Source organism: Ovis aries, chromosome 8, assembly GCF_016772045.2.
Source record: "Ovis aries strain OAR_USU_Benz2616 breed Rambouillet chromosome 8, ARS-UI_Ramb_v3.0, whole genome shotgun sequence".
Lineage (NCBI taxonomy): Eukaryota > Metazoa > Chordata > Mammalia > Artiodactyla > Bovidae > Ovis > Ovis aries.
The window spans coordinates 21,104,750-21,118,477 of record NC_056061.1 but is presented as its reverse complement, the minus strand read 5'-3'; the positions used below and the strand labels follow the sequence as shown (position 1 = coordinate 21,118,477).

The 13,728-nt window shown below is 34.9% G+C and overlaps 1 protein-coding gene across 1 annotated transcript in view; it reads left to right on the top strand.

The window, feature by feature from the left end:
* KPNA5 (karyopherin subunit alpha 5) overlaps positions 1 to 13,728 on the top strand; it is a 50,352-nt gene that overhangs the window by 32,247 nt on the left and 4,377 nt on the right. Inside the window, exons 8-13 of the mRNA XM_004011176.5 lie at positions 83 to 182; positions 4,151 to 4,314; positions 6,589 to 6,667; positions 8,592 to 8,717; positions 9,518 to 9,645; positions 12,000 to 12,178. Of these exons, the coding sequence (XP_004011225.2) occupies positions 83 to 182; positions 4,151 to 4,314; positions 6,589 to 6,667; positions 8,592 to 8,717; positions 9,518 to 9,645; positions 12,000 to 12,178 (776 nt within the window). The remainder of the gene's footprint in view (positions 1 to 82; positions 183 to 4,150; positions 4,315 to 6,588; positions 6,668 to 8,591; positions 8,718 to 9,517; positions 9,646 to 11,999; positions 12,179 to 13,728) is intronic.

Genomic DNA, 13,728 nt, shown 5'->3' with positions numbered 1-13,728 from the left:
ACTTTTGTGTTATGATAGTAGAAGCTAGCTGAAAAGGAAAAATGAATATAAAGTGACAGTTCCTTTTTTCTTTTTCTTGCAGGTTACTAACAAGTTCAAACAGACTTACAACAACCAGAAATGCCGTATGGGCCCTCTCAAATTTATGTAGAGGCAAAAATCCTCCTCCAAACTTTAGTAAGGTATTTGTAAAGTACACAAATTAAGGAATCTGTCTACAAAAATAAGTCTCCTTATAATAGATTTTTAGAGATTGAAGGGACTGTACTCTTTTTAGTAATTATTTTTTAATTAACTGGACAGTGTTGGCACATACATAAAATCAAAAGATGCATAATGAAAAGGCTCACTTGTTTTATTTTCCCAAAGAAAAATGTCTGTGAAATATTTGACTGAATAACAATTAAGAGTCAGTCTTTTAAGTAAAAATGGTATTACTATGGGGAAAATAAAAGAGCGAATTCAGCTTGTAACTCAAATGCATATATTTTGTGGAGATCATCATCATAGTTTTTTGATATGCAGAAGTGCTTGATGTGTATTTTCTATTTTATCTCACAATATTCAAAAGAAATATATTCAGGAATTGAGGTTTAATAAAATTAGTAATATTTACTGCTTCTTTGGGATTATTCTCCCTCTCCACTATTAACTATAAGTATATGGATGTGAAGACTACAACAATCTGTGGTACGTTTTGGTATCACTGCCTTGATTTGTGTAAATGTGCTGATAATTTTACTACCCACCATTGTTTTTATACTTTTAGTACAAATGTCAACAAAATGAAAAAGGCCAGCCATGTTAGTATAAGCTAACACATAATAACTATGAAAATAGTTTTGGCGTTAAAGACCCCCTAAATACAGTGGAAGTGAGAAATAGATTTAAGGGACTAGATCTGATAGAGTACCTAATGAACTATGGATGGAGATTCGTGACATTATACAGGAGATGGAGATCAAGACCATCCCCATGGAAAAGAAAGGCAAAAATGCAAAATGGCTGAGGAGGCCTTACAAATAGCTGTGAAAAGAAGAGAAGTGAAAAGCGAAGGAGAAGAGGAAAGATATTCCCATCTGAATGCAGAGTTCCAAAGAATAGCAAGGAGAGATAAGAAAACCTTCCTCAGTGATCAGTGCAAAGAAATAGAGGAAAACAACACAGTGGGAAAGACTAGAGATCTCTTCAAGAAAATTAGAGACACCTAGGGAACACTTCATGCAAAGATGAGCTCAATAAAGGACAGAAATGGTATGGACCTAACAGAAGCAGAAGATATTAAGAAGAGGTGGCAAGAATACACAGAAGAATTGTACAAAAAAGGTCTTCATGACCCAGATAATCATGATGGTGAGATCACTCACCGAGAGCCAGACATCCTGGAATGTGCAGTCAAGTGGGCCTTAGAAAGCATCACTGCAAACAGAGCTAGTGGAGGTGATGGAATTCCAGTTGAGCTATTTCAAATCCTGAAAGATGATGCTGTGAAAGTACTGCACTTAATATGCCAGCAAGTTTAGAAAACTCAGCAGTGACCACAGGACTGGGAAAGGTCAGTTTTCATTCCAATCACAAAGAAAGGTAATGCCAAAGAATGCTCAAACTACCACACAGTTGCACTCATCTCACATGCTGGTAAAGTAATGCTCAAAATTCTCCAAGCCAGGCTTCAGCAATACGTGAGCTGTGAACTTCCAGATGTTCAAGCTGGTTTTAGAAAAGGCAGAGGAACCAGAGATCAAATTGCCAAAATCCACTGGATCTTCAAAAAAGCAAGAGAGATCCAGACAACATCTGTTTCTGCTTTATTGACTATGCCAAAGCCTTTGACTGTGTGGGTCACAATAAACTGTGGAGAATTCTAAAAGAGATGGGAATACCAGACTACCTGACCTGCCTCTTGAGAAACCTACATGCAGGTCAGGAAGCAACAGTTAGAACTGGACATGGAACAACAGACTGGTTCCAAAGGGGAAAAGGAGTACGTCAAGGCTATATATTGTCACCCTGCTTATTTAACTTCTATGCAGAGTACATCATGAGAAACACTGGGCTGGAAGAAGCACAAGCTGGAATCAAGATTGCCAGGAGAAATATCAATAACCTCAGATATGCAGATGACACCACCCTTATGGCAGAAAGTGAAGAGGAACTAAAAGGACTCTTGATGAAAGTGAAAGGAGAGTGAAGAAATTGGCTTAAAGCTCAACATTCAGAAAAGGAAGATCATGGCATCTGGTCCCATCACTTCATGGGAAATAGATGGGAAACAGTGTCAGACTTTATTTTTTTGGGCTCCAAAATCACTGTAGATGGTGATTGCAGCCATGAAATTAAAAGACACTTACTCCTTGGAAGAAAAGTTATGACCGACCTAGACAGCACATTAAAAAGCAGAGACATTACTTTGCCAACAAAGGTCCGTCTAGTCAAGGGTATGGTTTTTCCAGTGGTCATGTATGGATGTGAGAGTTGGACTGTGAAGAAAGCTGAGTGCCGAAGAATGATGCTTTTGAGCTGTGGTATTGGAGAAGACTCTTGAGAGTCCCTTGGACTGCAGGGAGATCCAACCAGTCCATCCTAAAGGAGACCAGTCCTGGGTGTTCATTGGAAGGACTGATGCTGAGGCTGAAACTCCAAAACTTTGGCCACCGCATGTGAAGACTGACTCATTGGAAAAGACTCTGATGCTGGGAGGAATTAGGAGCAGGAGGAGAAGGGACGACAGAGGATGAAATGGCTGGATAGCATCACTGACTCGATGGACATGAGTTTGAGTGAACTCTGGGAGTTGGTGATGGACAGGGAGGCCTGGTGTGCTCCGATTCATGGGGTCACAAAGAATCGGACACAACTGAGAGACTGAACTGTACTGAACTGAATGGTTTCAAGAATACCCCAGGGGTCCATAGAACCACACTTTGAAAACCCCTGACCTGCAATACTGCTTTAATATCTACCTAATTTCCATCTTTAAGTCCTTCCTTAAAAGTTACCTGTTCAATCTCTACCTTAACTCCTATATTTAATATAATCTATACCATCCCTAGCCACTGACCTCCACATTTTACTCTTTTTTGTCAGTACCTTTTAATATAATATGTGTTTATTTGTTGATTTATTTATATTTTAAAAAATCTTTCTTCCTCTAAAGTATAAAATTCTTAAAGTTAGGAGTCTTTTTCTTTCATTAGACTTTTGTTAAGTAAATTTTTTGTGATTTTCTGAGAGAAATTATTTTATCATGCAAAGTTTTTAAATTTTTATTTTTACAATCATATTTTATATCTTCAAGAATAGTATTTTTTATTCTTTGATTGCTCATCTTTATGTAAATTTTTGTTCTTTTATGACTTCAGCAAATTGTCTTATGTGTGGGTTTATAATTTTTTAATTTTTCTTTTTTTCTGATGTCTCCTTCATTTTGTTTATGGTCTGTTTGTTTTGATTTCTTCCCTACTAGAGGTTCTCATACAGCTGGTGATCCTTGACACTCTGGAAATACTCCAGAGGCAGGAACTAAATGCTGATTGAAAGATGGGTATATAGGTTCATCACCTTACGAGCTTCACTGTAGACTAATTGGGTAGCAAAACCATGTTTTCTTAATCTCTCTAGTTTACAGTCCAGTGTTTCATTTCAGCCTCTTCTATGAACTGTACCCCAGAGTTCAGTTTCTGTAGCTTCCCAGTTGTAGTCAGGATTATAAATGTCTACTGGACTCCTCAAAGATGGAATTTGTATTTCTATTTCTTCTTTTTCTAGTTTCTGAGAAGACAGTGGGGCAAAAATGTTTTTATTTTGTTTTCTTAAAACTAGAACTCTGTAGGACTTCATTGTTTTTTAAATCATAGTAGAGGTGTGGTATATGACTCAGACATAGGAGATCCCTAATACATAATTATTTTTACAAACTTTGCCAAATAACTTATCCAGTATAAGATAAATAGGAATCATAATCAGTTTCATGTTTATATGTAGTTTTCACGATCATAATTTTAACAGTGGAATGTCTTAATTTCTCTGATATTTTTCTAACTTAAATTTTGTATTTAAAATGATTTTAAACTGAGTAGAAATTATTTTCCTGAAGAAACTGTTTTGGATAGAGAAAAATTTTAAATACTGGTTCTTTCTTCCCTTCCAGGTTTCACCTTGCTTAAATGTCCTGTCACGATTGTTATTTAGCAGTGACCCAGATGTGTTAGCAGATGTATGTTGGGCCCTTTCTTATCTTTCCGATGGATCCAATGATAAAATTCAAGCAGTCATTGATTCTGGAGTCTGTCGAAGATTGGTGGAACTTTTGATGTAACTATAATTTATGGTTAATAAGTATATGATTGTGTTTTAAGTTTAGCAGTTAGAGTAATGGTCTTCTAAACATCTCGAGTTACGAACTTCAGGAAGGATTGAAAAGCTACTGAATCCACTCTGCAGAATAGCTGAAATACTGAAAATCTGACCCTTAAACTTAGCTTTTATATCCTCTATTTGGAACTAATCAGTTTGTTAATGAATTTTACTAGTTTAATCTCTTCATAAATGGGCAGGACTTAATTCACCAAGTAGTTATTGAATGCCTATCACCTGCTAGAGTGTTGTGCAATATGTTAATAATGTATGGAACACAGTTCTGCTCTCACAGAACCAATAATCTAGTTAACTGTTCATTACAGTAATCAATTTGTGTATGTGTCCATGCAGTGAAAAATATTTAGTATTTTGCTTGTATTAGAGATCATGTTTTTCTTTGCTGGGCTATTGTTGCTACTTTATTTAAAAGAACAGATTTTCTATGAAAGAAATTAAAAACTTGTAAGAAAACTTGTTTTAAAAAGATTATTTTAGTTTCCTCATCCTCTTCTTTTGAAAAAGTGTGTTATTTTTCTGCCTTTTTTCTTTTTTCAAATAGTCATCAGGTAGTCTCAAACAAGGAAGATGGTACAAAAGAGAGGTTCAGTAAGAGGTTGTGACCCTAGCTTGAAGACAGCATCTGAGGAAGAGGGGAACACAGTGCGACCGAGGGATCGGATCAGGGCCCATACTGACGATGACACCCACTAGAGCAGAGCAGATAAGCAGGCTGGAGCAGGAATTGGAACCAGTACCTGACAGCAGTCTAGCTGAATCAGAAGCTGGTCATACATAGGGAGGTTGTGATAATGGAAGCCAGCTTCTTATTCTTAGAAAATGGAGATAGATGTATGGAAAGGAGAAAAGCCAGAATAATCTTATGGTGCTAGATCAGAAGTAACGGTATCAATGTGGCCTCATGGCTTTCATCATAAAGAGATAGAAATAAATAAATATGTAAATATACATGTATGTGTGTATATGTTTCCTCTTAGAGGGCCTGAGAGCAGTGACAAACCTATACTAACAAGATGAGCACACCAAATGCACAAGTCTTGGTTTTTAAACACTGCTTTCATCAAGTAGAGTCATGAGTTCTTGAAAAATGACTAATACCAGGGTTGGGCATTAAAAAAAAAAAGGCAAGATGAACCCAGAAAGTATTGAGAGCTCAAAGAAGCTGCTGCTGCTAAGTTGCTTCAGTCTTGTCCGACTCTGTGCGACCCCATAGATGGCAGCCCACCAGGCTCCCCCATCCCTGGGTTTCTCCAGGCAAGAACACAGGAATGGGTTGCCATTTCCTTCTCCAATGCATGAAAGGGAAAAGTGAAGGTGAAGTCACTCAGTCATGTCCAACTCTTTGCGACCCCATGGACTGCAGCCTACCAGGCTCCTCCATCCATGGGATTTTCCAGGCAAGAGTACTGGAGTGGGTTGCCATTGCCTTCTCTAGCTCAAAGAGGAGAGAAATATCAAAAGGACACAGAAGGCCACTTGAAGGGACTTCTACAGTTTAAACCTGGAATGATTTGAACATTGAAATAAATTGTAGTAACATTACAACTTTTTTGAATAAAATAGCAATCCATAAGTCCACACTTAAATAAGTAGATAGATCAATAGATTTAAAAAAAAGATATATAGTGTAAGTGATAGTATTAGAAACTCATCATTGGCAACAATAATGATTATTAATTCAGACAATAAATATCAGAATATGCTAAAGTTAGTGGTGAAAGTGGATTAAGGAATGGTATTTTACATAGTCTAAAAGTATTATTTTCTCACAAAACACTATAAGGGGAAAAACAGTAGTGAAGAAATCTGATGGACACCATCTTATTTAAGTGACAGAGGCCAGTGCCACTATAGTGGACAAAATAGATACCATATGCCATATAATACTATGTAATGAAAAGACTATAGCATTTCTGATATCTCAGCCAAAAGCATATAACTTCATCTTAATCCCTGAACAAAACCAAATAATTAGCTTTTGATTGTCACAGGGAAAACTAAGGAATTCTTTTGACTTCAAAGAGACTGGAAAGACATGGGTACAACACATGATTCTGGGTTAGATTTCTTTGTTAGAGGAATATTACTGGGAAAATTAGTGAAACTTGAAAAGGATCTCTGGTAGAGTATGGAGGAGTTTTCTGTACTATTTTTGCAAATTTTTTGTAAATTTTAATATAGAATATAAGTTCATATTTTTATTACTTTTAGGCACAATGATTATAAAGTTGTATCACCTGCATTAAGAGCAGTTGGTAATATTGTGACTGGTGATGATATTCAAACACAGGTGAGTTCAGACTTTAATATGATAAATTGGTAACATAAGGAACTTTTAAGAAGTTTATCATGTTAATCAAGATGTTAGTATTACCATAATTATGCAGGCATCTGTTACATGTCAGTAAGTATATTCTCAGTAATAAGTAATCCATCTCAAATACCCCTATATGAAGGCACTATCGTAGACCTATATCAATGTAAAGAAGTATAGGATAGGACTTTGGCTCTTGAGGGGTTTACATTTCAGTTGAGGAAAAAATATATAATGAAATAAAGCAAATTACCTAAGGTAGTATGTTTCCTGAGAACTGATTTGTCCTTAAATACTATAAATTTTTTTAAATTGGTGTGCTGAGAAATCTTTGTCGATTCCATAAAGGAGTTGGAATTACTGCTGGAGAAGAATTTCAGTAGACTGGAAGAAATTTATGTGGTCATAAGGTAGAGGCACACATGTGTGAGTTACGATTAAGAGGTGTTAAACTTGGCTGGAAAAGAAACTGCTTAGGAGATGTTTACAGGTTAAAAGTTGGGTTGGAAATGCAATGTAATAGATTGAAAACTAGATTATGAGAGTTGAAGGAGGGATAGCAAGGAAACATTTTCCCACATTGATAACTAACTGTGTGTCTGTGTCTGCATGTCTGTGTGTCTGTGTGTGTCTACGTGTGTGTTTGCCTGTCTTGGATGATGGTGAGACTTTAAAAAAAGGTGTGATGTCAAACTGATTTCAGATCTGGAATATTCTTTCTTAAAGATACAAACTTAAACTCAGAAACATTAAATTATCCATTGCTATCATGAACTATATATTCTAATCTACATTCTTTAAGTTTTAGTCTTTTGAAGTCATATTTAGATATTTAGTTATTAAACAGTAGATCTTTAGTAATTGATAATTATTAATTTAAAAGAGCTCTTTAAAATAAAATGCACTTCCACACATACACTGTTTTCAGCAGAATTTTGGTGCACTGCTTCATATGTTCTTCACCAAGTAAACTTAATGTAAATCATTGTGGTTATTGTGAAAATGGAGCATAATTAATCTTGCTGTGAAATAAAGAATGTAAAGAGACAAAGCAAACCATGCTGTGCTTAGTCCCTCAGTCATGTCCGACTCTTTGTGTCCCCATGGACTGAAGCCCACCAGGCTCCTCTGTCCATGGGATTCTCCAGGCAAGAATACTGGAGTGGGTTGCCATGCCCTCCTCCAGGGGATCTTCCCAAACCAGGGATCGAACCCAGGTCTCCTGCATTACAGGCAGATTCTTTGCTGTCTGAGCCACTAGGGAAGCTCCTAAGAATACTTGAGTGGGTGGTCTTTCCCTTCTCCAAAGGATCTTCTGACCCAGGAATTGAACCAGGGTCTCCTGCATTGCAGGCAGATTCTTTACCAGCTGAGCTACCAGGGAAGCAAACTGTACTTACTTACAAAAGGAAAATAGGACAGTATAAATTTTAATGAAACAAATAGACTTAATATACACATTTCTTAACAATTTCTTAATAGACAACTTTCTTAACAGTTACGGAGTTGGATACATTCAAACTGTTTGAGGTATAAATATAGATACATTTTCCCCATTAATTTATTTGGCAAAACTTAAGTGGTTGGATCCTGACCAATCACTAAATCTCTGTTCAAATAGTTGTGTCAGTTGAGCTCTGAATGTATTTGTAAACTTGAAGGGCACACCTCTGTTTTCTTCATATTTGCAAATGAGTGGATGGAGAACAGGGCACTTCACTACACCAAGTTTTGGCAAATTGGGAGAGTAGAAGACAGCAAGTGCCTAACTAAGTTTTACTTTGAGAGAAATTTCTTTTTTCTTAATACATTTTCCAGAATTATTATTGTGTTTCTAAATAGTATATTTTTGTGTAGTTCTTTTCCAATAAAACTTTTCATTTTGTTATTGTTGTTTTAGGTAATTTTGAATTGCTCTGCTTTACCCTGTCTTTTACACTTATTGAGTAGCTCAAAGGAGTCAATCAGAAAAGAAGCCTGCTGGACTGTTTCAAATATCACTGCTGGAAACAGAGCTCAGATTCAGGTAAACAGCTTTCATATCTGAAAAAAAAAGGAGACCTCAGGAGTTATTTTGGACAAAAGTCGGCATTTTATCAGTGATATTTTTAGTGAGTTACTAAAAACATTTTCTCAAAAGATCCTTGAAAAGTTTTTTATAGAAACTGAATTTTCCTCCTCTAAAATAATAACATTTACCTGTTGTAGGTATTCTAGTATAGTGCCTGACATGTAACAGTCATTAAGAAGAGCTTGAATTTCATTAGGTTTCAATATCAGCAATGATTGGACTTCCCTGGTGGGTCAGATGGTAAAGAATCTGCCTGCAAGAGACCCAGGTTTGATCCCTGGGTTGGAAAGATTGGCTACCCACTCCAGTATTCTTGGAATGGCTACCCACTCCAGTGTTCTTGCCTGGAAAATCCCATGGATAGAGGAGCCTGATGGGCTACTGTCCATGGGGTTACAAAGAATCAGACATGACTGAGCAACTAACACACTAGGCAATAATCTTCCTCTCAGTGCTTTTAAATAGTGATTTATTAGTGTCCCATCAAGCTGCTTGAGTCATTAATACTAATTTCATCTTGATCAATGACCAGCCTGTGCTTTATCATCTTTAAAATTTATATTCTGCTAATATATTTTCCAGTCTTTAAAGGAAAGTATGTGAAAGTTTGTTGAAAATTTAGAAATAAATTATTTCTAAAGGTGTTTCCAAAAAGTCTGACGTTTTAAAGCCAACAAGTTTCAAGATTCTTCTACTTCATAATATTTATAAGACACTATTTGCATTGATTATGCTATATCATTTTTTCTCCTCAGGCTGTTATAGATGCAAATATTTTTCCTGTTTTAATTGAGATTCTTCAGAAAGCAGAGTTTCGCACTAGGAAAGAAGCAGCTTGGGCTATAACTAATGCAACATCAGGAGGCACTCCAGAACAGATCAGGTGAAAAAAGTTTTTTAATTGTTTTTTAAATATAAATAGGACAAAATTTGGAATAATACATACTTTTTATTTGTTGATAAGACTAAAACATTATTTCTAAGTAAGTTTTATAAGCATTTCTAATGTGAAATGATAGCATTTATTATATCTTTTATTCATTCACAGTGGTTTATTTTTGTCAAAGTATAATTGATATTCTCCTAGGCAAACTATGAAAAATCAGAGATTAAAAATCTGAAAAAGAAGTATATGTTAATTTGAAAACTATACTATTATGGGCAATAAGTATTTTTTTGACCATTAAAATCTCATGCATGTCTCTAATCCATGATTGTCTTCAATTTTTTAAATGATTGAATAATGGATAGTACGTTATGGTAGTATATTGACAATTAAATGTAATTTGCACACTTACAGTCTTACAGTGCTTTAGCATGGTGCCTAAACATTAAGCTCTCTACTAAGATTAGCTATTATCATTATTATTTGTAATCATCATCAATTTTTATTATCGGTATTCTCTTTTCTGCTGTCACCTTTTTTTCTTCCTGCTTTGTGTGGTTTGCGGGATCTTAGTTCCTGGACAGGGATCAAATCCATATCCCCTGCAGTGGAAACACAGAATTCTAACCACTTGACTGCCAGAGAATTCCCTGCTTTCACTCTTTTTTCCTCCATAGGAAAGTTCTACTTTGCCATTCTAGAAAAGCCTGACTTTCTACAGAATCTTCTTGTTGTGAGGATCACTTCTTGAAACTCGATACTTCTTTGGTTTCTTGAAGTGCTTATTTAGGAAATATTTTCTAATACATATTTATTTAATTCTTAATTTATACAAAAGAAGTTAGGCTGCTATGCCAATCTATAAATCACTAGGAGGATTTTGAAATCTACTTTTTGGGAGATCATTGTCTATTATTGCCTTCATTTCTACTGTTATTTTCTTTTCTCAGATATGTTGATACCATCTGTCTCTGCCTTTTATTTTTCATTCCTCCTCTGATTTAATCAGTATTATTTTCATTTCATTTGTGTCATGAATTACAAATAGTAATAAAATAAGATCTTTCATTTGTTCTAACTTGTATATTTTTTTGATGCTGATGTTATTTTTGTCTGTTTTGGGGCCCAAAGTTTGTAAACAGTTTATAAACAGTTATATTTTATTTTTCAATTTATTTTCATCTTTGTGTCTGTTCCTTAAAATGTATTAGTGTGACTCAGGTGTCCAAATTGAGATAATTATTTTTCTAGCCATTTTCATCATTTCTTTAACTCTACATATAGGGGAAGAAGACTTGATCTCAGATAAGGTTCAGCATTCATATCACTAATTTTTATTGACTGCTAGTTGTTATGCTAAGTCATTTCAGTTGTTGAGCATCAGTAGTACATCGGATGCTTTCATGTATTTTATTTCCATTAACTTTATAACTATGAGATAGTTATTCATTCAGCAGTTATATTTGATCAGTCACAGGTTAGGATATGGCAAGTGAGTATTCCAGTGAAGATATGCACATTTAAAAGAGGTGGGGATGAAAACTAACTTCCACTGAATATTTGCAGTATTCTCACAGCAACATTCTAGTTTAGAACTATTATTATTTCCACTTTTGATGTGGAAACTGAGGCACAGAGAGGTTACACAAAAGCACACAACTAATGAGGAGTGGGATTAGGACTTGAAACCATGCAGTTTGGCTTCAGAGCATGTTTAACATGGACTTTAGAGCATGCTTAATATGGACTTTTTGCCAGGTGAAGAAATTAGCTATTTTAAAGATCTAATAACTAGAAAAGGAAAAAGCATTAGGAAATGAGTAGAACAATTTTTGTGATCATTGTTTATTAAGATTATTCACAACATGGCCTGTTTTGCTTCTAGAAGCCTTCTGTGCTTCTGAAACACAGCCTATATTTTAGAACATTAACTACGATTGTTTCTGTGGAAAATTTCTTTCAGTTTGATTTAGGTGTCTCTTTTCCGTCTTCATTTCTACCTACCCCGATATGGCTTCATGTGTTATACGGGCTAACTAACCTTTATAACAAAAACAAACCTTGAGCCAACTATACTTCGCACTCATATGCTATGCAAAAACAACTATAAGTACCAATTTGCTTATATGTATTTTTGTAATATTTGTAAACCATTAATTGCTAATTATGTTAAATTATGAAAATAAGAGTAAGATTTTTCAGGTTCCTATATAAGTAAAAATTTAAGTATTTTTAAGAATACTTAAGTGTTTATGTAACATTTCACTGAAGAATGTTTTCATATCATTGCTATAAATATTTAAGTATTTTAAAATGTTTCTCCTCCACATTTTTTTTTAATTATTCTGAAGGTATTTGGTAGCCTTAGGCTGCATTAAACCACTTTGTGATCTGTTGACTGTTATGGACTCTAAAATAGTTCAAGTGGCTTTAAATGGACTTGAAAATATTTTACGGCTTGGGGAACAAGAATCTAAGCAGAATGGAATAGGCATTAATCCATACTGTGCACTCATTGAAGAAGCATATGGTGAGCATTCAGTAAAATTTATATTGCTATCAATGTTTTAATTGAGATCCAAGTGACACATTGGTTTCATGTATATAACATAATGATTCAGTATTTGTGTATACTGCAAAATGAATGTAATAATTATAGTTCATGTCACCATAGTTAAAATTTTTTTTCTTGTAGTGAGAACTCTTCAGATTTACTCTTAGCAGCTTTCATATATATATTACAGTATTATTAAATGTGGTCCCCATCACTGTATATTACTTCCCCAAAGCTTATACAGACTAGAAGTTTGTGCCTTTTGACAGCCCCTTTCACCCATTTAATTCAACCCCTCACCTCCTGTCTCTGACAACAGCCAGTCTGTATCCTGTATCAATGCACTTACTCTGAGCTCTTTGTTTTTGTTTGTTTAGATTCTGCATATAAGTGAGATTATAGGGTATTTGTCTGTATCTGTGACTTGTTTCAGTGAGTGTAATGCCCCCAAGGTCCATCCAGGTTGTTGCAGATGGCAAGGTTTTCTTCTTTTTTAAAAAAACTGAATACTGTTCCTCTGTATGTGTATGTGTTGTGTGTATATGTACCACAGTTTCTTTATCAATTCATTCTTTGATAGATAAGATAGCTCCCATGTCTGGGCTGTTGTAAATAATGCTGAAGTGAACACAGGGGTTCATAATATCTTTGAGTTCATTTTTTTTTTCATTTTCTTGAGATAAATGTCAAGAAGTGAAATTGCTGGATTATATTTTAAGAAATAAATGTGAAAAGTTAAAACTAGAACTGCCATATAATCTATATTGTTATCCATAGGGATTGCACCAGTTTACATTCCCACCAATAGTACACAAGGGTTTCCTTTTCCCACATCCTTACCAACACTTTCTGTCTCATCTTTTTGACAGTGGTCATTCTAACAGGTGTAAGGTGAAATCTTATTGTGGTTTTCATTTCCATTTCCCTAATGATTAATAATGTTGAGCATCTTGTCCTATACCTATTGGGCATCTGTGTATCTCCCTTGAAAAAATGTTCATTCAGATTGTCTGCCCATTTTTTAATCAGTTTGGTTTTGGGGTATTGAGTTATATGAGTTCTTTATATATTTTAGATATTAACCCCCTACTAGGTATATGATTCACAAATACTTTCTCTCATTTCCTAGGTTATCTTTTCATATTGCTGATGTTTTCCTTTGCTGTGCAGAAGTTTTTTAGTTTAATGTGGTCCCACTTGTTTATTTTTACTTTCTTGTCCTTTGTGTTTGGCATCAGATCCAGAATTCAAACAACTGTAACCAAGACCATGGAATTTATTTCCAGATGAGGCATGAATCTAAGTCAGTTCTTTTTCCTTTCAGTATATTTCCATTAAATATTCACTTTCTGTCTTAAATCCTATTATATCCATTCAACCACACCTGGGAGACCACTTTGCCTTTATTTCAAATTACATAATGTCACTGGTTAAGACATCATATAAATGAAAGATATTAATCGCTGATTTAAGAATATTTCCTGCTACAATCATTATTTTGGCCCCAAGTTATACTAGAGTTTAAG